Here is a 24,276-nt window from a genome sequence, read left to right as displayed (position 1 = left end):
AATGTCAGGCTGAAGCTTGAGATTTCTGAGCTTGAAGGAACAGTGGCATCTCTTTAGAGCACAAGAAAGAAAAAGAAAAACTGAAGATAAACAATGAGAAGCTGGAGGGACTCAGCTGGTCAAGAAGCATTCACGGGTAGAAATAGTCGGTTAGCATTTTGGTACAGGTTCCTTTGTCAAGAAGGAAGATGAAGTTAACAAGTTGCTGGAGTTGGCAATGATGTTGTAGGGTTGAGGGGTGGCTGTCTGAAATGCAGGAATCTTCAGAGCAAAGCTCTTAATTCGTGCTCTGCCCCACCATGCATGCTCTAACCGGCACTCTAATACATAAATGCTCTATGCATACTCCAGCCGGCACTCTAATATACTAATGCACTACGCATGCTCCTGGAACTTGCACAAAAACAAAGATGGCTGCACCTAGCCAATTGACCACGGAACACTGATCTAACAAGGTAAGTAAACAAATTACACATTTTGGCACCTGCAGCTATTACTGCGTCAGCAACCCGGGTTCAAATCCTGCAGTGTCTATAGGAGTGTGTACGTTCTCACCACGTCTGCATGGGCTACCTCCAGATGCTCCAGTTTCCTCCTACATTCAAAGAGGGAGGGAGTTAATACGTGCTTGTTGGCAGGAAGGGCTTGTTACCATACTTCATCCCTAAATTAAAAATTAAAATTCCCAACACTGATTCGCTGTTTTTAGTCAATTTATTCTTTGGGACTCTTACAAAAACAACCACAAAAAAAAAATTCCTCTATCATCTTGAAGCCAGATGTAAAAATCACAGCTTTCACTTTCCTCTTCCTCTTTGACAACGACACCATTGGCAGCTTGGTCTATCCCTGATACCAAACTGTGAGGGATTATGTTATATTTTCATATTGTATATAGATATGTTTAAAGGAGATAAATTATGGGGGTTTTTTTTAGTGTAGGTCTCGAACAAATACAAACGCTTCACAACACAGATCTCATATAAAATGCCAGAGCTCTGCTCAAGCCAAACAGTCCAGGCTCCAAGTGCCTTTGCAAAAACTTTGAAAAATGCCTATAGAGACTTCACAAGTAGGTGTTAATTGGACGTGCTGTGGAGTAATGGATTATTGTTTTGGAAAGCATCAGATGAATGGGTCCAGTGCCGCAGAATGTCTGAATGCATTTTGCTGTTGTAAGAGGGTCAGATGGTTTTTCTCTGAGTGAGTGAAAGAGAGAGAGAAGACAAGCTGGAAAGCTTGTGGAAAAACCCCATTTTGAAGAAGGGTTGTGAGTTCTTCGTTCAGCCTGGTCAAAGCCCTTGTGGTCTATACAAGGGGAGATGACTGGCTGTATAATGTTTCACTTGAAATAAAGGAAACAAAAAAGAACTCTGTGGTGACCTGGAAGAAAGAGGTTATCATCTGGAAAACCCTGTTGCGGCACATTTCTTCGGCAAGACACTGAAGTGGCTGATCGGAAGGAATCAGTTTGTGCCCAACGAGCAACAAATCTCTCTCTGAAAACCAACAGGAACCTTCCAGAACAGTAACCATTTATCTTTCAAGCACCAAAGCCTGGTGAAATTCATAAATGTTAAATTCTTTGCAGAGTATAAGAATTGTCTGATATCATTGCCCTTGAAAGACTGAGAAGTGAGATTGGACTGCGAATTAAAGAACTTTTCTGAACTTACACATATTACATGTATGTGCACTTAGAATTAGAAGCGGGCTGTTAGGTTAAGTTAATAGCAATAGGTTAAAGTGTAATTCTGTTTTCATATTTAAAGATAATTAAAAGTAACTTTTGTTTAAGTAATCATTTGTCTTGGTGAATTTCTATTGCTGCTTTGCAAAAACTTTGAAGAATGCCTATAGAGTCTTCACAAGTAGCTGTTAATTGGACATGCTGTGGAGTAATGGATTATTGTTTTGGAAAGCAACAGATGAATGGACTCGGAAGATTGGGTTTCAAATCTGTACAGGTGTACTGAGGAGAGCATTTTGACTGGTTGCATCACTGTCTGGTCTGGAGGTGCCAAAGTACAGGTCAGGAAAAGGCTACAAAGAGTTGTAAACATGGCAAGCGCCATGATGGGCATCAGTCTTCACTTCATTAAGGACATCTAAAAGAGGCAATGTCTCAAGAAAGCAGCCTCTATCATCAAGGACCCTCACCACCCAGACATACAGGAGCCTAAATGCAAACACTAAATGGTACAAAAGCAGCTTCTTCCCCTCCACCATCAGATCTCTGAATGAACAATGAACCACAGACACTACCTCACTTTTTCTCTTCTTTTGCACTATTGTATTTTTTAAAAATGTTATTTAAAGCAATTTTGCACTTGTAATTTTGTCTCAAAATTCAGATTCTGATTTCATCCAAGAACATCGTTCTATGTCCAACTTCTTATGACCCCTCTTATTGAATGATTCACTTCACTGATAAATGTAATGCTTGGCGATATCAGGCATCCATCATCTAACGTGCAGCCTTATAAACCAAACACTTACTTTAGCTCTTGAGCCAGTCCTCAAATACAAATCCCCTTCAGTGTGGCATTTTAACAGGTTTGATCTGACTAAATCCAGCTTGTTACCAGCAGTAAAAACAGCAATGGTTCATGGAAATTAGCACTTAACCTCTCCCTCTTCCCAGTTTTTGCTCTGATGTTTCTATTACAAAACTAATTTCTCAATCAATGTGAAAGCCTGAAATGGAAAATCTGCAAAAACAAGTTCAACTCAGAGGAGGTATTCAAGAATGCTGGAGAATGAGAACAAACACCAAAGTGCTGGAGGGACCCATCTAATCACGCAGCAGTTGTGTAAAGCAATGGGCAGTCAATGTTTCAACGCTCTCCCCTTCAGATGGAATGAAAAAATAACAAGGTTAAAGAGGAGGTTTGGTTTAATAGGGAGAGAACGCAGGGCAATGTGTTCTGAGAGGGGCAAGATTAGAATAGGAGAATGCAATGGTGAAGTCAAGATGGTTGATATCTTGGCAGCAGTTAGAAATAAAAAGATCCAGAGCAATAATCTTTCACATTTCCAGATACAATCAGTGTTTAACTTCCTGTGTTCTCTTACAATGTTAATTCTTAAAAAAAAGCAAAATTCCCTTCTGAAACCATGAAGCAATAAACATGTAAGTTTATGGATGCCATTATTTGGACTGAGATCAGGAGAAACTTCTTCATTCATGAAATTGTGAATTTGTGGAACACCCAACCAAAGAAAGTTATTGAGACCAGTTTGTTAGATGAATTCAAGGGGAGCTGATGTGGCCTTTATGTCTTAAAGCATCAAGGATATGCAAGAAAAGCAGGAACAGAGGACTGAGGTCACATAATCACCTGTGAATGTATTGAATGGTGGTGGAGTCTCAAGGGGCTGAATGGCCATCTCCTGCATCTGTATTGACTGAAGTTTTTTCACCCCTTTTCAAGGTAACCATCATAAACCTAGAGCTAATCTATCTTCCAATTCTTGATTCCAAAAACATTCATCATTGATTTCCGAATCAGGATTTATTGTCATGAACAAGTCATGGAATTCGGTGTTATGCAGCACCATCAAAGTGTAAACATTCATATTATTTAGGACATTACTATAAAAAAATGAAATAAAACAATAATAACAATATGCAGAGAAGTGGGATTCACTGGTAGTGTGTGGTGCTGATGGCTGGCTCCGCCCCTATCTGCTCACATGCAACCTTGGTTTCCCGCCTAAACCCAGAACCCTTCCAAAGACTACTGTGAGACCCTACCTATAGTTATAAGCTAATAAAAGTGTTTGTTCTCCTTCCAGTCATGAGAGCTTTCATTTGTGCTGCAATTTTATTAGCTTATTTCCTAAACGATGGAAGCTTTACTCAAGCCTGATACGCTGCTGATAGACCCTCTGTTCCCCCGATGTGGCTGAGGAGTTCATGCACTGGCTAGACTGCTTCCAGGCCTACCTGAATGCAACCAGAGACGACTTCCACACCGATGAACTCAGGAGGTCTGAACTTGTTTCAAGGGTAGGAACGAAAGGGTATGCAATCATCAGGGACTGCATTACATATGATACCGCCATCAAGGCGTTGAAGACTCGGTACCTGAAGATGGAAAACAAGGTCCTAGCGAGGCACTGACTCGCTGTACATCACCAACGGCAAAGAGAGACCATTGGTGACTACCTGCTGATCTATGGACGCTTGCCAAGAAGTGCAGGTACGAAGCGGCTACAGGATGCGTTCGGGAAGAACAGATCCAGGACATTCTAGTCACGGAGGTCTACTCGAGGTACATGAGGCAGAAACTATTCAAGTCGGGTAAGAAGGACTGCATCGAACTGGCCAAATCCTTGGAACACACCAAGCTCGAGAACGATGACCTTGATGCCAGCAAGCTCACTCACCCAGGTGGCCCTTTCCAAGGACTGACTGGTTTCGCTATCCCAGCCCTAACGGCTGCCACTTCACGTGCTAGGGAGCGCTTCCGTGCTGGGGAGTGCTTTTTCTACAACAAGAGCCAGCATCTCCGAACTTGTTTCCTGGCTAAAGACTCAGTGTGTTCCAGCTGTGGCAAAAAATGGCATTGGGTGAGGGTTTGCCTTGCGAGGGGAAGCCCGGGGAAGTCCGTGGCCTACACTGTTCCTTGATCCAATTTCAGCCCCAAGCCATCTGCCCAAATTCACCCGAACCCACTTGTTGGCTACACGGCAAAGGTGGGTGGCAATGGCAGTGAGGAAATGGCGTGAAAAGGCTCAGCGGCCATCTTGCCACAACCCAAATTCAAACTCGGCGCCATCATTTTCAGAGGAGGAAGGAGAGCGGCTATCTTGCTGCGCCACGAGTTCAACACCATCTTACCCACACAGGACAACCCAGGACGGTGGGGACCACTCGAGTGAAGAGAATGGAGTCTCCGGGGTCCTAGCCTTGATGGTCCGAGATCAACACTGACTGCACCAGCTCAGCAACTCCATAGTGAGTGTGAAGGTAAACAGACATTCCACTAAATACCTAATCGACACAGGCTCTATAAAAAGCTTCACTGACTCGCAGACTGTGCAAGAGTACAACCTAAAGATGTATCCTTCCAATTATCGCATATTCCTTGAATCTCATTCGCATTCTACATGTATTCAACAACATTGTATAGTACATCTGCTGTGGGGGTGAACTCTGTAAGATTTGCCTGTATGTACTTGATAAATTGTGTGCTCCGGTGTTGATGGGTCTGCACTTCCTGTGTCACCTTAAAAGTGTGACCTTGGAGTATTCTGGTCCCCTCCCCCCTGTAATGGTTCAGAATGTAGTGCCCCTAAAATCAGAACTCACATGCAACCTCTCCACACTGAATATCAACCCCCCCACCTCTCTTCCCGATTCTGTCCTATTGCTACCAAGAGCAGAAGGTACAGCACAACAGACTGAGATTTCATAAAGTCTGAGACACAACATCTGATTGACGAAGGTATCATCGAACCTAGCATCAGCCCGTGGAGAGTGCAAGTGGTAGTGGTAAAAGGGGAAAACAGGTCCAGCTGAGTAATTGACTATAGTCAAACGCATATCCTCTCCCTCAAATTTTGGACATGGTGAATGATATTGCGCAGTATCAGTTCTATTCGACCAATGACCTGAAAGTAGCTTATCAGCAGCTGACAATCCATTCCAAGGACCCTCCATATATGGCATTTGAGACTAACAGTCATCTCTATCAATTCCGAAGGGCCCCTTTCAGTATCATTAATGGGGTCTCTATCTTGCAGAGGCAGATGGACAGAATGGTGGATGAGTACGAGTTGAAGGCTACTTTCCCCTACCTCGATAATGTCACCATCTGTCGCCATACCTTAGAAGATCACAAAGGCAACCTCCAGAGTTTTCTCCATGCAGCAAAAGCCCTGAACCTCACTTATAACTCTGACAAGTGCGTGTTCAGGACTAAACATCTGGCTATCCTTGGCTATGTGATGGAGAATGACATCATTGGCTCCAATCCCATAGGATGTGCCCCCTTTTGGAGCTCCCCATTCCCAGGACCACAAAGGCTTTGAGGAGATGCCTGGGGTTTTTCTCATATTACACCCAGTGGATCCCTCAATACGCTGATAAGATTCACCCTCTCTTAAAAGCCACTCATTTACCCCTCTCGGCTGAAGCCCAAATGGCTTTTAACTACCTCTGGAATCACATTGTGAAAGCTGCCATGCATCCAATGGACGAGAATGTATCTTTCCAACTGGAAAGTAACACTTCAGATGTAGCCCTGCCGCTACCCTCAACCAGGCAGGCAGGCCAGTGGCATTTTTTAAATCGCACATTACAAGGCCACGAGCTCCGGAACCCATCTATGGAAAAGGAGGTTCTAGCCATTGTAGAAGCTGTGAGGCACTGGAGACACTACCCAGCTGGTAGGAAATTTACACTCCTCACTGACCAGCACTCTGTTGTATTCATGTTTAATAATGTCAAGAGGAGCAAAATCAAAAATGATAAAATTGCTAGGTGGAGTATCAAGCTCTCCACCTACAATTATGACATTGCCTATCGCCAGGAGCTCTTAATGAACCTCCAGATGCCTTATCCAGAGGAAGCTGTGCCTCTGCACACACCGAGCAACTGTGATCTCTGCATAATGAGCTCTGCCATCCAGGGGTTAACCACATGGCTCATTTTGTCAAGGCACACAATCTGCCCTACTCCATGGAAGACATCAGTTAAATGACCAGGTCTTGCCAGGTCTGCGCGGAGTGCAAGTCACACTTCTACCACCCCACAAAGGCTCACCTGCTAAAGTAATCCAGGCTCAGTGTTGATTTTAAGGGACCTCTCTCCTCCTCGAACGAGAACACTCTATCATTGATAAGTACTCCCGCTTCCTGTTCGCCATTCCATGTCCAAACACGCCCACTTCATCAGTCATAAAGGTGCTAGATTCCATTTTTGGCCTGTTCAGGTATCCCAGCTATGAGCTACATCAATACCTGCTGGTGAGGGGCATCGCATCCAGCAGGACTACTAGCTACAACCCGCGGGGGAACAGGCAGGTTTAAAAGGAAAATGCCACAATCTGGAAGGATGTCAGACTGGCCCCGAAGTCAAAAGGTCTTCCAAACTCATGCTGGCAGGAAGTCCACCCTATGGTGCTCCATTCCATTTGTTCACTACTATGTACTGCGACCAACGCTACTCCTCACGAGCTCCTATTCAATTTTGAAAGAAGGTCGGCATCGGGAACTAGAGTACCAACCTGGCTCACCACTCCTGGTCCAGTCCTTCTCAGGAAACAGATGGAAAGGGTGAAACTGCTCCATGCCAATCCCATGTATGGCGTACCCGGATGGCAGGGAGGACACCGTCTTCATCAGGGACCTGGCACCTGCCGGAACAGAGGCTCCTTTGCCTGAAGTCCCCTTCAAGCCACAGAGATCATTTTCACCACCCCCCGTTAGGGCCTCAGAGGATCTGGTTCAGGAGGAAAGTGCATCCCCCTCCACTGTTGAGCTGGAGACTCAGCCCACCTCTCCTCCCTCACAAGGGGATCTGGAGACCCAAGGATTTCAAGGCCCCTGGTGCTAAGGTGCTCCACCAGGATCTCCAGGATCCTGGACCACTTAAATCTGTAAATAACTGTATATTTTTATTAACTTTTTTTCTGAATCCACGTTTTCTGTCTTCATTCATTCCCTAAATTCTGCAGGAAGAGGTGGATGCAGTGAACTGAGATTCACTGGTAGTGTGTTGAGCTGATGGCTGGCTTCACCTCTCAGCTCCGCCCCCATCTGCTCACATAAAACCCTGGTTTCCTGCCTAAACCCAGAAACCTTCCAAAGACTACTGTGAGGCCCTACCCTCAGTTATAAGCTAATAAAAGCATTTGTTCTCCCCCAGTCATGAGAGCTTTCATTTGCGCTACACAAATAATAGTGTATGAAAAGTGAAGCAGTGTTTTTAGTTCATTGATTATTCAGGAATCTGATAGCAGTGGGGAAGAAGCTGTCCTTGTGCTGCTGAGTGTTCATCTTTAGGCTCCTGTACCTTTTCCCGGATGGTAGCAGAGTGAAGAGGGCTTGACTTAGTTGGTGGAAGTCTTTGAGGATAGAGGCTGCTTTTTTAAGACACTGCCTCATGTTGATGTCCTCGATGGAGTGAAGTATGGTGCCTGTGATGTCGCAGGCCGAGTTAACAACCCTCTGGAGTTTATTCTTGTTCTGAGACTTGGTGCCTCCAAACCAGGCAGTGATGCAACCAGCCAGAATGCTCTCCATGGTACACCTGCAGAAGTTTATGAGAGTCTTCAGAGCTGCACTGCCTCAGACACTGGTGAGCCTTCTTTGTGATTGCATCAACGTGGAGGCTCCTGGACAGATCCTCGGAGATATTGACACCCAGGAATTAGAAGTTCTTGACCTTCTCCACTACTAAACCCTCGATGAGGGCTTTCTCCTGAAGTCCACAAACATCTCCTTGGTTTTGCTGACATTGAGCACAAGGTTATTGTCATTACTTCATTCAACAAGTTGATCGACCTCCCTCCTGTATGCTTCCTCATTGCCATTTGTGAATCTTCCAACAACTTTGGTGTCATAGGCAGACTGAGAATTGTGCCTGGCCACATAGTCATGGGTGTATAATGAGTAGAGCAGTGGGCTAAGCACACATCCTTGGGGTGCACCTGTGTTGATGATCAGTGAGGAGGAGACATTGTTTCCAATTCGTTCCGACTGTGATCTTCCAATGAGAAAGTCAAGATCCAGTTGGAAAATGGGATTCAGAGGCCTAATGTTTGTAGCTTCTTGACTAGCACTGTGGTACTGAAGGCTGAACTGTAGTCGATGAAGAGCAGTCACATGTATGAAATGCTGTTTTCGAGGTGATCCAGAGCTGAGTGGAGAGCCAGCAGTATTGCATGTGCTGTGGAGCAATAGTGATGATAGGCAAATTTCAGTGGGTCCAGATCTTAAGCATGTGTTCATTCTGGACATGACCAGCCTCTTGAAGTATTTCATCACAGTAGAACACTCCAGCTAGTTGGTTGGCACAGATTTTCAGTACCCTGCTAGGTACGCTGTCAGGGCCTGACGCCTTGTGAGGGTTCACCCTCTTGAATGATGTTCTGATGATGCCCTCAGAGACAGATATCACAGGGTCCTCAGCCTTTCCAGGTATTCTAGTAGGCACTGTTGGATCCTTTTCATCATTTGGTCCTGCAGGTGCTCTTAATCTTTCAGCTTTTTTTCAACAGCTATCCCGCACCTCACCACGCAGCAGCTCAGTCCAATTCATCCACTCAAGTCTGCCTCGCCTCTCAATGTAACAGTTGTTGATCTGCCCTGGACCCTTACTCCTGCTCTGAGCAAGTTTCCAAATCCCCAAATCTTTCAAATGTTTACCCACATCCACTTCCAGATACTTACAATGAGTTAGTCTTCACAGTTGTCTAGGGTAGGGAATACCAGAGATTAACCACCCACTGCGTACCTCAGTTGTAAATAACTGGCCACTGATATCAAAAAGCAATCTGCCAGAGGAACTCAGTGGTGGAACAGCAGCAGTGAGAGAAAAAGAATGATTGATTTTCAGCTCATCAGTCATGACAAAGGAACAGGTTTTGTGTCCTATCTAGCAAGTCAACTCAGAAAGCAGGTAATAATGAATGAACAAATAAACAAACCAATAAGATGTCAGAGAAGGGAGTAGACTTACAATTGTCAAATTGTATAGGAGAGAGAAAAAAGTTATAAAAGACAGTACAAGGATAGTTAATTCTTTTGCCATTGTGAGATCCGTTCAAGAATTGATATCAGCAGGAGAAAAACTGTCTTTGAATCTGGAAATTTGTGTTTTCTGCCTGATTAAAGGGGAGAGTGGGTGGAATGGGTCTGTAACATGATAGCAGTTTATCTGATGGCATAGATGGAGTTGATAGAGGGGAGTTTGGTTTGTGTGATGGCCTGAAGTGCTATACAGTTTCTTAAGGTCTTTGCATTTCCTGCACCAAGCAGTAAAACATCCAGATAGGAAACTCCCTGTGGAACATCTGTTGAAGTTGGTAAGAGACTTCGGAGACATTCCAAATTTCCTCAGGGTCCTGAGGTAGGAAAATCTCTGGTGTGCTTTCTTGGTTGTAACATCAGCATGAATGGACAAGTGCAAGTTGCTGGTCATATATACAAAGAACTTGAAGTTCTCCACCATCTCCACTGTTGATATATACTAGGATGTGTGCTTCACTTCTTTTCCTGAGGTTAATGACCAGTCCCTTCATTTTGCTGAGATTGAAGGAGAGGTTGCTTTTCTAAAACCATGCTACCAGTTTACCTCCTTCCTATACTCCGTCTCATTGTTGCTTGAAATCTGGCCGACCACAGTGGTGTCATCTGCAAACTTGTGGATGGAGATAGAGAAGTGATTGTCAACACAGTCATGTGTACATTGGGAGTATAGTAAGGGACTGAGTATGCAGCCTCGCAAGGTACCATTATTCTATCATGCAAGTGTTGTCACCAATTCTCACTGCTTTCAGTCTACAGATCAGGAAGTTGACCCAGTTGAACAGGGGAATGCTGATACATATGCACCAAAGTTTTGGAATCAGTTTATTTGTGACAATGTGTTGAAGGCAGATCTCTATTCAATAAATAGGAGTCAGACACAGGTGTCCATGTTGTCCAGATATTCCATATGGTTTTTGATATATGGTAACACCCAAAGAAAATAAATTAAAAGTGGGTTGGAATATTGAAAGGAGTAATATCCAAACATCCAGAAAAATTGGCAGCTCCAAAGTCCTGAGGGTGTCGGGTGTTTGGTGAACAAGTGCTCCTATTTCTTGATTTTCTCTCATCATTCCTCAGATATACATTCCATCATTTTAAAAAATATTTTATTTATGTTTTAACCACCAAATAAAATTTACAATACAAATAGTCTAATCCCTTATACATGTGGTATATATGATGTAAGAAGAACAGAGATTGTCAAGAGAGTCCTTTTCCAGAAATCATATTTACCATCAAATAAAGGTCAACAAGGATTGAGGTTACCAGAGAAATGATTAAACATTCATTCCAACACTTTGTAAATATTTTCCAAAATATATGGCATATATTCCTTAAGCTATATGTGATTTTGTCAAGTGGTATACAACTACAAATTTCCGCATTCCATCTCTCCATTCCTAAGCCCGTATCTGATTTGCAAGTTATAGCAATATATTCCCGAGATACTGCTAAAGCAATTTTTACAAACTTTATTTGATACATATTTAATTTTAATTTAGGTGTCTTTGGCTTGGCTTCGCGGACGAAGATTTATGGAGGGGTAATGTCCACGTCAGCTGCAGGCTCGTTTGTGGCTGACAAGTCCAATGCGGGACAGGCAGACACGTTTGCAGCGGTTGCAATGGAAAATTGGTTGGTTGGGGTTGGGTGTTGGGTTTTTCCTCCTTTGTAATACTTTTAATATTGCCTAAAGGAAATAAGCATTGGATCATGCAGGAATTTGATCCCTGTTATTTGTTCTAATAATTACACACATCAAGCCAGAAAGGTTTTACTTTAGGACACTGCCAAGTAGAATGCAAAAATGTACCAACCTCTTGTCCACATGTGAAACACAAATTTGATAATGAATAGTTTAATCTATGTAACTTTTGTGGGGTAAGGTATAACTGATGTAAAAAGTTATATTGTACCAATATTGTATCTTACATTAATTATATTTGTCATCTATCCCTACACAACTCCATCCAATTTTGCTCATCTATTGGCCTATTGAAATCAACTTCCCATCTCTCTCTTGACTTATGCATCCCTTCTTTAGAAGATCCCTTTTGTAACAAAACATTTATTGCAGAAATAAATTTATGTATATTACTGCTACAAATCAACAATTCAGCCTCACTACAATTTAGTAATGTCAAATTCATACCCAGTTTTTTTATTTAGAAGGGCCTTTACTTGATAGTAACAGAAAAAGATATAGTAAATTTATTCTTCATTTGTTCAAAGGTCAAAAATTGACCTCTTTCAAAACAATCTTCAATATTTTTAATACCCTGATGTGACCAAATACTTTCCATCATTCTTGACCAGGACATGGACACAAGAATGTTTAAAAAAACCTTGGCCTGACTTGTCCCCGGGTTTATTCTGGCCTTTAATCTATCAAAACACAATAACAGCTGAAAGAATTCAAATTATTAAAGTAAAAATAAAACAATTTAAAAAAAAATGTATATAATGAGAGGCATATATAGTGTAGACAGCTAGCACCTGTTTCCCAGGGTAGGATCAGCAAACACCAGAGGTCATATGTACAAAGTTAAGGGAGGGAAGTTTAGGGGAGACATCAGGGGTAAGTTTCTTACACTGAGAGTCTGGGTGCCTAGAATGCATTGCTAGGGATGGTGGGGAAGCTAAAACATTGGGGGCATTTAAGAGACTCTTAGACAGACACATGGATGAAAGAAAAATAGAGGGTTATGGGGTCAGGAGGGTTTAGTACTTTTTTTGGAAGGAATTTATATGTTGGCACAACATCAAGGGCCGAAGGGCCTGTACTGTGCTGTATTGTTCTATGTTCTATATATACTAAAATAATGATAGCATTAAGCTAAGTTCAAGGTTATTATCTGACTGTATATAAACAACCAGACGAAATGCATTTTGGAATGATTTATGTGATTACAGGATGCCCATTCATCAATCTCACAGCCTGTGGGAAGAAGCTATTTCCCAGCTTGGCAGTCCTGATTTTAATGCACCTGTGCCTCCTTCCTGATGGTACTGGGTCAAGGATACAGTGTTCTGGATGGAAAGGGTCCTCAACAATTCTTTAAGCTCAATATACGCAACACTTCTCAGGTGAATTGAAAAAAAGGAAGGCCCCAGTGATTTTCTTGTTCATTTTAAAAATAAATTGAGCTGTTCTTCCCACACCAGGTTACACCTGGCAGATGTTATTTGGGCAGAATCCCCACCTTAAATGCTGGGAAGAAGATGCAACTGCACACTCCATTGCAATGATCCAGTTGAAGCCCCACTCTGGCAAACAGGCAGAGCAAGTATGGAACTTGCATATGCATATCTGCACAAGCATGTGTCAAGAACATGTGGCATTGATGTTGGGAAATACTTGCAGCATAGTTAAATCAGATTTAATTCTTTTACCAATCTCCCACAGGTCAGGAAATAAATGTTAATAATATATTAATAATTAATGTTAATAATTGTGTTAATTAATGTTAATAATTTTGGAAAACATTCCACTTCAGGAGAAAGATTATAAAATTCAGAGAAACAATTTCACTGTAATATAAATGGTTCTGAGAAATTAGGCAAATTTACTGCAGCTCATCTAAAATTAAGATGTTCACAAATCTATGTTCAAAATTTTCTATCAATGACTACTGTAACGACTACTTTCCTTTATAGTTGTTTGGAGGATATCAGAATGTTGTTATTATCTATCACTCATTTAAACAAATCTGTACGAAAGTTGAGTTTTCCAAAGTTCATTTAACAATATTAAACATTGTTAACATTATTATCAGTTGCTAAACATTGTTACAAGCCAATAAACATGGTTAGACGGTGCTAAAACTTTGTTAGAAGGTCAATAAAAATTGTCGGAACATTCTAAATTCTTTCCATTTAAGAGAACAAAGAAACTAAACTATGCATATTTATCTCTTTAGCAAGAAAAGATAGCTAATCTTGAAGCAAAGATGTTGCTAGGAGACAGCAAAAATATGTAAACAACATCTTGAAAGCCACAAACAGAATTTGCTTCCAAGCATAAAATACATGTTAACCCTTACAATTATAAATAGATCCATTCATTTACCTATCAAAAACGGTCTTTAAAAATATATCTGAATGTTAAAGCTTTATGGATTTTATGGCAAATGTTGCAAATAATAATTTAGAACAAGACAGAACTATCCAATTCACCTATGTGTCTTCTACATTGATATTCAATTCAGGCCAGGTTATCAGCATATTTCTATCATAGAATTTCATTTTCATCTAATTTCTTTGACAACTATTAATAGGAACAAGTAATCCTCAAGCAAGGACAAGTCTCATGTACTCAGCAGAAGGGTTTCAAACAGTATGTGGCTGCCAAATTATCAGAATAGCCCACTTGTGATGACTATTCTTTTCTCATCTCTCGTGATCAATCTCACCTTCTGCAAACCATTATTGTCTTGTTTCAGTCATCGCTCATCTAAATCTCACCACTACCCCATCTACCGAACCTCCATCTTACAGACATCCTTCCCTGTAACATTTATTGAAGAGGCACTAGAAGTCATCATTTTCTTTCATTCTGTTGTTTATTTTCAATTCAGATTCAAATCAGCAAAATTCTTAACTTAATTTGATCCTCCTTTTCTTTAATAAATTACTACAATTTAAAATCAAATCCTGATGTCACTTCACTACCTCAAGAGGTGTTACACTTTGGGAGGTCAGATGTGAAGGAAAGTAAGCAGTTCATGGAGGACTCTTAAAAACATTGAAGTGCAGAGGGATTTGGAGTTCCAGGTCCACAGCTCATGGAAAGTAGATAGGGTGGTACAAAAGGCATAAAGTATACATGCCTTCTTTGGGCAAGGGAGGTACAAAATTAGGGAGGTCTGGTTGAACTTGTATAAAACATTGGTTAGGATGCACTTGCAATTCTTGTCCATTTCCAGTCACCTCATTACAGAATGTGTGAGGAGTCTTTGGAAAGGTACAGAAGAGGTTTCCCAGGATGTTGTGTGATTTAGATTGTATGAGTTCAAGGTTCCCTTTATTGTCATGTTTTAATACAAAAAATGTAATAGACATGATACACATCAATGTTTGCCTGCCATAAAGGCAAACAGTCACTGTTAGCATTGAGAATTGCCCCAATAATAAGAGAAAGAGAAGCAATAAAGAGTCCCTTCATAGACACTTAAGTGTCCGTGAGTTCGTCTCTAGAGCTTCCGCAGTCTCTTCTGCAACTTCATAGACTCTTGTTCAATCTATTGGCAACCCAAGCTCCAGATCTAAACCTCCAATATGATCAGGAAGGTTTCAGTGCCCTTCTTGCCCTCTACACTGTCTCAAATCCTGGTTTCAATACCTGGTTTCTCTGACGCACCCAGATATGAATCTTTTGACTGCAAGTTGCCGTCAGCCTACAGCCTGGTGTGAGTCCTTCGATCGCAATTTTCCAGGAGCCAGCAGCCTGAGCGAGAGCTTCAATCACAAGCTGCCAGCAGCCAGCAACCTGTGTGAATCCTTCAACCGCAAGATGTCAACAGCCATCATCAGCCTGTGTTGGTCCTTCAGGCGCTGAGCTCCTCACTGCTCCACTACCATGGTCACCATTCCTGTAGGGTGGTCTCCCAGGCTTCCCCTTCTTTCTGGTGCCCTGCTCCGGTTGTCTGCTCCCCCAGTGTCTGCAACCTTTTGTGGTTCGCTGCCCAGCACAAGCACTGCTATCTGGGCACAGACCTCTGTGGTTACAGGATAGTTAAAAAAAAACACTGTCGACTTCTCTAACAGGCTGTTTAAAGTCTGTGTGGAGCCATCGACATCACGACCGGTCAGTAAGACCCTGCTGGACAGCACTGTGTTCTCTGCTGCCCATTCTCCCAGATCTGTACCAGTGGCAGCATTGCTGTTCCAACAGCTCCAGCAACATAGCCATTTTTTTTATGTTGTGAGGAGAGATTAGACAAGTGTGGGTTCTTTTCTTTTTAGTGCGACCCAATATAAGTTTATAAAAGTATCAGAGACAGGGAAAGGGAGAACAGTTGGAATCTTTTCCACCAAGGAAAAAGTGTCACACACTGAAGGACACGTGTTTATGGTGAAGGGGAGGAAGTTTAAGGAAGATGTGCAGGACAAAATTATTTTTATGCAAAGAGGGTGCTTGGAAGAGGCTGCCAGGAGTAATGGTGGAAGCAGATACATTTGAAGCATTTCAGATACTTTGAGATAAACACATGAATATGTATCTATCCAGAGCAGAGGGAACAGAGGGAATGTACTATGTGAAAGCAGCAGAGCTTTAATGTGACTTGTACATCATATTCAGCACTGAAACATGGGAAATAAGTGGGAGGGCAAATGAAAAAAAAAGCAGAAGTGATAGAGGAGGGGGTAATTCTCTGAATGTAGAGGGAAAGGGGTAAGAAGCTGGTGGAAAAAAGAGAGAGAGAGAGAGAGAGACAGGGGTCAATGTTAATGCTATTTTGTTGGAGAGTGTCAAGATGGAATATTAGGTGCTGCTCCTCTGATTTGTGGGTGAGGTCGGTTAGGAAATGAACCTCAAGAGCATGTCCTGAGGTCTTGCTCTTCAGATTATCTTGGTTGTCTTCAGCTCCAAACAAATACATTTTGCTTTAAGAGAAACTCAACTTTTTTTGTGCATGCCTAATTTTAGCAAACTATAAACTTGTAATTGTTGGGCAATGGTGCACAATCAACTTGTGCACCTGCACTCCCCTAAATCTTCACTTTAAATGACAGTGTGTATCAATTATATGCCTGCATGATTAAATCTGATCATTGTCTACTCTGAGATAGGATTAAATTGAAAGTCTGAGGGACAACCTCGTCAAGTCTTTTTGCACAGAGAGTGGTGGGTACCTGGCGTGCATTGCCAGGAGGAGTGGAGGAGGTTGGTACAATCTGGACATGCAAAAGATTCTTGTGTAGGCACATGGATCATGGATGCAAAAAAATAGAGGGTTATGGTTGTGAGATAGGGAAGGGTTAGATTGCTATGGAGTAGTTTTACATGGGTCAGTGTAACATCACAGGCCTGTACTGTGCTGTAATGTTCGATGCTTCGCCTTTTATATATTTTGAGGATGGTATGGAAAATACAATAAAGCTACCTTACCAATAATATACCAACCGCAAACAACCAGGAAAAGTCAAAATAGTCAGCAGGAGCAAGGTGACACAGCAGGTTGAGGTGCTGACTGACAGCTGCAGTGACCTGGGTTCAGTTCAATTTTACAATATCATTTTCCATGGGAAGAAGCTGTTTCTCAGCCTGGTGGTTCTGATATTCCTATATCTCTTTCCCGACTGAGTAGCTGAAAGTGTCTATGTGCGGGTGATAAGGGTCCTCACTGATTTGGCGAACCCTCTTCAAACAATGATCCTGGTAGATCACCTCAATTGGGGGGGGGGGGGTGCGTGGGGAGAGAGACTTCAGTGATCCTCTCTGCCACTCTTATGTCCTGTGGATTGATCTCCGATGCATTTCTCTAATTAACCATTCCAAACTGTGATGCAGCCATCTAGGACACTCTCGATTGAGCTTTGAAAGAAGGCTAACATAATGGTGCCCAAATGAGGAGAAAGAAAAATAGGGCACTTCAGGTGGATCTGTGATGTAACATATTAATGCTGTGACATCAACTCTGCTTTGCTCTTCAAAGATGCTGCCTGAAATACTATTTCCACAATTTGTTATTTTTACTTCAGATTTCCAGCATCTGTGGAACTTAACTCTGGATGAAGTTTGTGATCCTTGAGTTCAGTCCATCAGTGAGGCATAGTTGCACCCAAAGTGTAAACCATTGCTTAAACACTTACAAGTAATAGAAGAGAGCAACAAGAACAAAACTATTTGCTTGATTTCATTCATTTAATGGAGGGGCAATGTAGCTAAGGGGACTCATGACTCAAAAGGTTAGCTCTCATATTCAAAAATTCAAAAGAAATGCACAAAAGATGAACAATATAAATTTTACTTGTTGTTCTGTTAACTGCCTGAGCCTCACCAAAGGAAATGATAGATCACCAAAAGATTTTGATTAACAGACAAGGGACGATCTACCAAGATATTCAAAGGGTTTCAAGTTTAAAGAAAAAGTGGAAGGACAGAAAACAAAGTGCAAAATGATACCTCCAGAAGAAGGTCATGCTCTTCAAAGCATGAAAAGCTGCAGATGGGCAAGGGTGCCTTGGCCTGAATTCCAGCATGAAAATAATGAGAAATTCATATGAAGAAGACCTGAGATGTACAATAACTTTAATTGTGAACAGCAGATGGACAATTAATAATTTCCACAGACAGCAACCATACAAGAAATTCTAGTGTTCAGAGAAATGACAATCCAATCTATAACATTGAAGGGTACTATCACTTCTGTTCCACTTATGTATTCTAGGTGCGATTTAATCTGTATTGATGGGGCAGGATGGATTAGTGGCAATCTTACAAAGCTGCTCAAACCCACGCTCCATCAGCACCACTCAAATGATCAATAATCTGAACTGATGAGGTATGAAATGGTACAACTAAAACGCACTCGCTTATCAGGAGTACTACACAGGTGCTGAACTCATTTTTCTTCATGACATCTGATATTTTTTGGCAATTGAATCCAAAAGTATTATAATTGATGCATCATTGAATAAGTATGTTGAGCTAATTCTTTAATTGGAATGTGCCTTAAAACAAAGCAATTTGGGTGCAAAATATGATAAATTCAGTGATACTGAAATCATGTATTTCTTGCAAGAAAGGGTGGAAGGCTTACGCTGTATATTTAAAGGATTGCAATAGCAACTACTGGTACTTACTGTGGCCATTAAAAAAATTTTTGGACAGTTTATTAATTTTTAAATTTATTTATTTAGACATACAGCACAGTAACAGGCTCTTTCGGTCCACAAGCCCATGCTGCCCAATTACACCCAATTGATTTACAAACCCTGGTACGTTTTGAAGTTGTTCTAATTCAGTTATTCATCTTCACTAAATTCAATGTAGCTTAATTAAGAATGTAAGAGAGTCATGAGTTAAATGATTTTGGTTTTACGTATATTATGCCACATATTTTTCATTCTTGGATTTTATTCACATCATGTCAATTTTAAATATGTTTTCACAAATTAAAATTTAACTCATCTTTTCCCATTTTCTTGGCTCAACCTGAATAAAAATAATTGGAGTGACAATGCACCTTATAAATTCCATTTGTTTTTATTCTAAATTGATTTCTTACGTCTGGACATTGACGTTAAAACCTCTAATAAGTTCACAAAGTATTGCTCTGTCAATTCATGTTACATTCATTAAACACCTGGAAGTACATCTTTGTCAAACAAGACAGAACATTTATTAAGTGTGTTGTTACATCTGGTCATTGTTTTACTTTCAACAGATATATCTCCAACCCATCTGTTAATTTTGTGCTGCATCCTCCTTCTGTAATCTTCATCAGTTTTATCAAATTTGTTAAATTGTATTTGAATTCAAAATCTTGGCTGCTTGTCAGGGATGGAAACTATACATTTCCAAGCACTTGATCTGTGCAGGCCTTCAATTCATGTCAATGACCTTGCATAGTTCTTTGCTTCCTACACTTTACTGGCTATTTGAACATTGTCATCCCTGAATATTTTGTGTCCTGTTGCCAAAACCTCTGTGTAAACAAATGTTATTCTCAGGATATTAGATGACAAAGCTCAGTAACTCAATTTATGACCTTGTAGCGAAGTATTTAATACTGAGCTACTATAGACGTTGGTGTACACGCTGTGGAATCATTGTACACGTTGTTGAGTTGATGTACATGCTGTGGAGTCTAGTGCAAGACTGACACCTGCAGGCTTGCATGCTGGGCTTATAAACATCACTGTTTCTGTCAAATGGGCAGGAAGTGATGTCATCAGTGATGCCATAGCCCAGATTAAAAACCTGTGTTGGCTGCAGGTCAATTTCCCATGTTTTCCACAGCACATCACCATTTTGGGAGTCGGTTTGCTTGCTGGTAAGTGGGTCGCCACATGACTTCACCTCCCAACTGGCAATCCTGTTGCAGACCCTCAAAGTCTGTATATTTTTTTGTTTGGACAACCTTCCTCTCTGCCGAGGCGCCTGAACCAAAACTGGTCCATCCAGATGGATAGGTTTGAGGCAGTCAATTGCAAAAGCTTCCTCTTTACCTCCAATGTCCAAAATGACCCTCATATGGACGCTGGAATGGTGCTTGGTGTGCTCCTTTCTGTACGAAAATGTACTTGCAGTCCAACAAGTTCTGAGGTATATAGGACCTGGCCTAACCGTGTTGAGATGTCAGTATGGGTGCTAAAGAACCAAGCTTCTTGAGGAGCTTGTTTAGGACTGCTGCGGGCGTCTCCTGGCCGACTGGTGATCCGACAATGGATTTGATCGACCCTGTTGCCAGTCTAATGTTGGAGTTGAACGGTCCTGCTGCTGTGAGCAGGATCTGGTGACCTGTCCTACAGATGTCAAGCTTTCTTGCTTAGTCTGCCATAGAATGTCAACACAGGCCACAACTCTCTATGGGTCACTGAAATCTTCATCAGCCAGCAGCATGTGGATATCTTCTGGCAACTGCTCCAAGAAAGCCTGCTCGAATATAAGGCAGGGCCTATGCCCTTCCTCTAGTGCCAGCATTTCATTCATGAGTGCGGAAGGGTTCTGTCTCCCAAGCCATCCAAGTGAAGTAAATGAGATCCTTGTTCACATTATGAGAGGCCAAAGGTATGGATGAGCAGACTCTTGAGCACCATATTCTTGCCCTCCTCCTGAGGCTGCTGCATGCAATCTCTTGATCCAGGGCATTTACTATACAGATGTTATCTGCCTCAACTGGAATTGGGCTTCTGCTTGGTCAAACCATAAACATGGTTGTGAAGTCCAAAATGTTGGCAGTTTCAGAGCCAAAGCATGCATCATTCAAAAATTTTCCATGTTGGGGTTCAAATATTGTTTGGACTGCATCAATGCAGTGAACTATTCTATACTGAGCTACTATAGACGTCAGTGTACACGTCATCGAGTATGTTGGGAAGTCGATGTACATGCTGTCTAGTGCAAGACTGGCACCTCCAGACTTGCATGCTGGTCTTATATACATCACTGCTTCTGTCACATGGACAAGAAGTGATGTCATCAGTGATGTCATCAGCCCAGATAAAAACAGGTGTTGGATGCAAGTCAATTTCCCGCATTTTTCACAGCATGGCTGCCATTTTGGGAGCCAGTTTGCTTGCTGCTAAGTGGGTCGCCACAACATCAGGAATTAGGTCAGGTAGCAATTTATTCAATTCCAAATCTATACACACTAATCATATTAAGGTCACAGATATTTGTCCCAGCCCAACACTGGGAATATTTTCCATTATTTCAACCACTATTGATTGCCTGCTCCCTAACTGTCAGAAGGAAACTTGTTGCTTTTCTAAAACACATACTGATTTCTTTGCAATGTGAACTGGAGCTCATCAAATATATCCCCTTTTCTCTTCTCATTCTCGTTTGAAAGGGCATTTGTTCATTCCAAGTTGCCAGAGTGTTATCAAATATTTCTGTTCTACAAATATAACAATTCCTACTGGGAAAATGCAGAGACAGAATTGTAAATTCTGTCTTTGGGGGAACCCTTGAAATGATTTGTAATGAATAAATTATTGATAATGAAATTGTGATTGCACTTCATAAATGGAACCTTTCAAATTGCCCAGTGCCTCTAGTGGAAGGGATCTGAACCTGGACAGTTTTCCCACTCTTCTTCTCTCCACCAAAGATTTATGAAATCTGCACATTTCAGCTCTTTAAATGCCAACTTGTCTATTCTCAGAGCCACAAACAGGGCTTGCAAGTTATTTTCTCTAGGTATAAATATATTAAATATATATTAAAAGATTAATTTGAAAAATCATTTTTAAACTGCAAAATTTACAGCAATATTTCCCAGCAGATTTTGTGTTTCATCCCTCATTTCCTGATATTTTCCCTTTTTAAGCACCGTTTTTGTTTTGTATCTCTCCAGAACTCGATCTTTAAATATTGAATTGAATACTTTGTCATGTGTGCCATAATGCAATGAAGAGCTTAGTTTTGTGTGCTCTCCAGGCAAATTAACCCATACTAATGTATACTAATCACACCATGGGTGTGACCATCACTGTTTTTTCATTCTAGGTCATCAATGGGACTGAGGTTCAGATGTGAACAATCCCTCATGAGTATATTACCAGATGCTCTCTGCAATAAGGAGCACCTGTAGAGTTTGTGAAAAAGTGCCCAATTATGCAAAATCCATCAGTTCCTGACACCCGCAATTGAAAAATTCTGTTACAACTGCAATTTACAGTCAAACTTTTATATCAAATACATTCATGACCACGTAAATAACACAGCAAAGTATTGGCATTTGTTTTAGGGGAATACATGAGAGCAGAAAATGGTATGGGTAAAGAGTTCTCTGCCAAAATAAACAAGTCTGCACTTTATTTATTATTCTGATTGAGCAAAATCTTGACAAGAAAATTTGCAGTAAAACCACTTGACACATTTAAGTGGGGGGAGGGACAATATTTCAAGCAAATTCGAACACTGTTTGGAAGGCTCCATTAACCTGCTGCTTCATATTTGGAACGGAAACGCTCACTTTGAATGAAAATTATTTGAAAGCATTTGATCGGATATCAGGTTGATCCAGTGAATAGATACAGCTGGACACAATTTACCTGAATTGTTTTTCCAGTTGATATTATTTTAAAAATTTAGACATATAGCACAGTAACAGGCCATTTTATCCCACGAGTCCTTGCCACTCAATTAACACCCAAATAACATACACCCCCGGTACATTTTGACATCTACTTTTATTTTTTTTGTCCTATCTGTGAAAGCCACTTTGTTCAACTGAATACCGAAATTATGAAATTAAAAGAAATTTCTGTCAATTTAGTTCTGACAGGAACACTTCTAATGCAATATTCTACTTCTCGGGCCCAGATGCATGAATGATAATGGCAGATCCATTATTGATATGGTCGGAAAACTTTTCTTGTCTGGCTATCATAGAACCAGAGAACACTATAGCACAGAAACAGGCACTTTGGCCCATCTAGTCTGTGCCAAACTATAATTCTGCCTAGTCCCATTGACCCGCATCTGGACCAGATCTCTCCATACCCCTCCAATTCATGTACTTATCCAAATTTTTCTTAAATGTCAAAATCAAACCTGCATTCACCACTTCAGCGGGTAGCACGTTCCACATTCTTACTGCTCTGCGTGAAGAAATTCCTCTCAATGCTCGAATTTGACTCACCTACCCTGCTTGCATTCACTCTATCTATACCGTATAGAATGGTAACAGGCCTTTCTCGAGTCAGCAAATTGGACATTGTTCAAGGACTCAGCTGAGGATCTGAACGATTACACCAGGACAATCACAGACTTTATCAAAACAGCTGTGAATTATTGTGTCACCACCAAATCATTCAGAGTTTTCTCCAACCAGATGTCTTGAATGAAAAATGAAAGCTGGAACCTGCTGAGAGGCAAATCACAGGCATTCAAGTCCTGAGATCCAGATCAATACAGAAGGAGCAGGTATGGCCTATGAAAAGTGGTCTCTTGTGTGAAGTAGAAATTCAGGATGAAAATGGAAATAACAAAGGATACCCAACACCTGTGGCAGCACCTAAATACCATAACCTGTTATAAAACCAAATCTGGTCCAGTAGCAGATGGCAAAGCTTCATTCCCAGAGGAACTCAATGCCTTCTACATCCAATTTGACCACAGAAACAGTAAAGAAACATCCCTCCGCACATATGTGTCCCCTGATGATCTTATTCTGTCTGTATCCGAGGATGACATGCATGCTTCCTTTTGGAGAGTGAATCTTAGGAAAGCATCTGATCTGGAATAGAGTACCTGGCCGTATTTTAAAAAATAAAAATAAAATCTGTGCTGACCAACTTACCAATGGATTCACGGATATCTTTAACATCTCAGTCCGGCAGGGTGTGGTACTCACCTGTTTCAAACAGGCATCAATCATACGGGTGCCTAAGAAGAATGTAGTAACCTGCTTAATGACTGTCGGCCAGAAGCACTTACATCAATAGTGATGAAGTGTTTTGAAAGGCTGGTGATGAAGCAGATCAGCTCTTGTCTGAGAGCATGGATATGTTCCAGTGCACCCATCTTAGCAACAGGTCTATGGTGGATGCTATCTCATTGATTCTACACAAAGCCCTTGAATCTTCTTTGGCTTGGCTTCGCGGACGAAGATTTATGGAGGGGGTAAAAAGTCCACGTCAGCTGCAGGCTCGTTTGTGGCTGACAAGTCCGATGCGGGACAGGCAGACACGATTGCAGCGGTTGCAGGGGAAAATTGGTGGGTTGGGGTTGGGTGTTGGGTTTTTCCTCCTTTGCCTTTTGTCAGTGAGGTAGACTCTGCGGTCTTCTTCAAAGGAGGTTGCTGCCCGCCAAACTGTGAGGCGCCAAGATGC

The 24,276-nt window shown here is 41.5% G+C and overlaps 1 protein-coding gene across 5 annotated transcripts in view; it reads right to left on the bottom strand.

Annotated features, from left to right (window-relative positions):
* The window catches only part of atf6 (activating transcription factor 6), a 462,472-nt gene that overhangs the window by 145,276 nt on the left and 292,920 nt on the right, over window positions 1-24,276 (bottom strand). The window contains exon 16 of one of the 5 annotated variants that reach the window (XM_069937695.1): window positions 556-595. The exons of the other annotated variants lie outside the window; for them this stretch is intronic. Within the exon in view, the coding sequence (XP_069793796.1) occupies window positions 570-595 (26 nt within the window). The 3' untranslated portion in view covers window positions 556-569. The remainder of the gene's footprint in view (window positions 1-555; window positions 596-24,276) is intronic. 5 annotated transcript variants of the gene reach the window in all.

Source organism: Narcine bancroftii, chromosome 5 (assembly GCF_036971445.1).
Source record: "Narcine bancroftii isolate sNarBan1 chromosome 5, sNarBan1.hap1, whole genome shotgun sequence".
In the NCBI taxonomy this organism is placed as follows: Eukaryota; Metazoa; Chordata; class Chondrichthyes; order Torpediniformes; family Narcinidae; genus Narcine; species Narcine bancroftii.
This window is presented reverse-complemented; position numbering and strand designations above follow the sequence as displayed.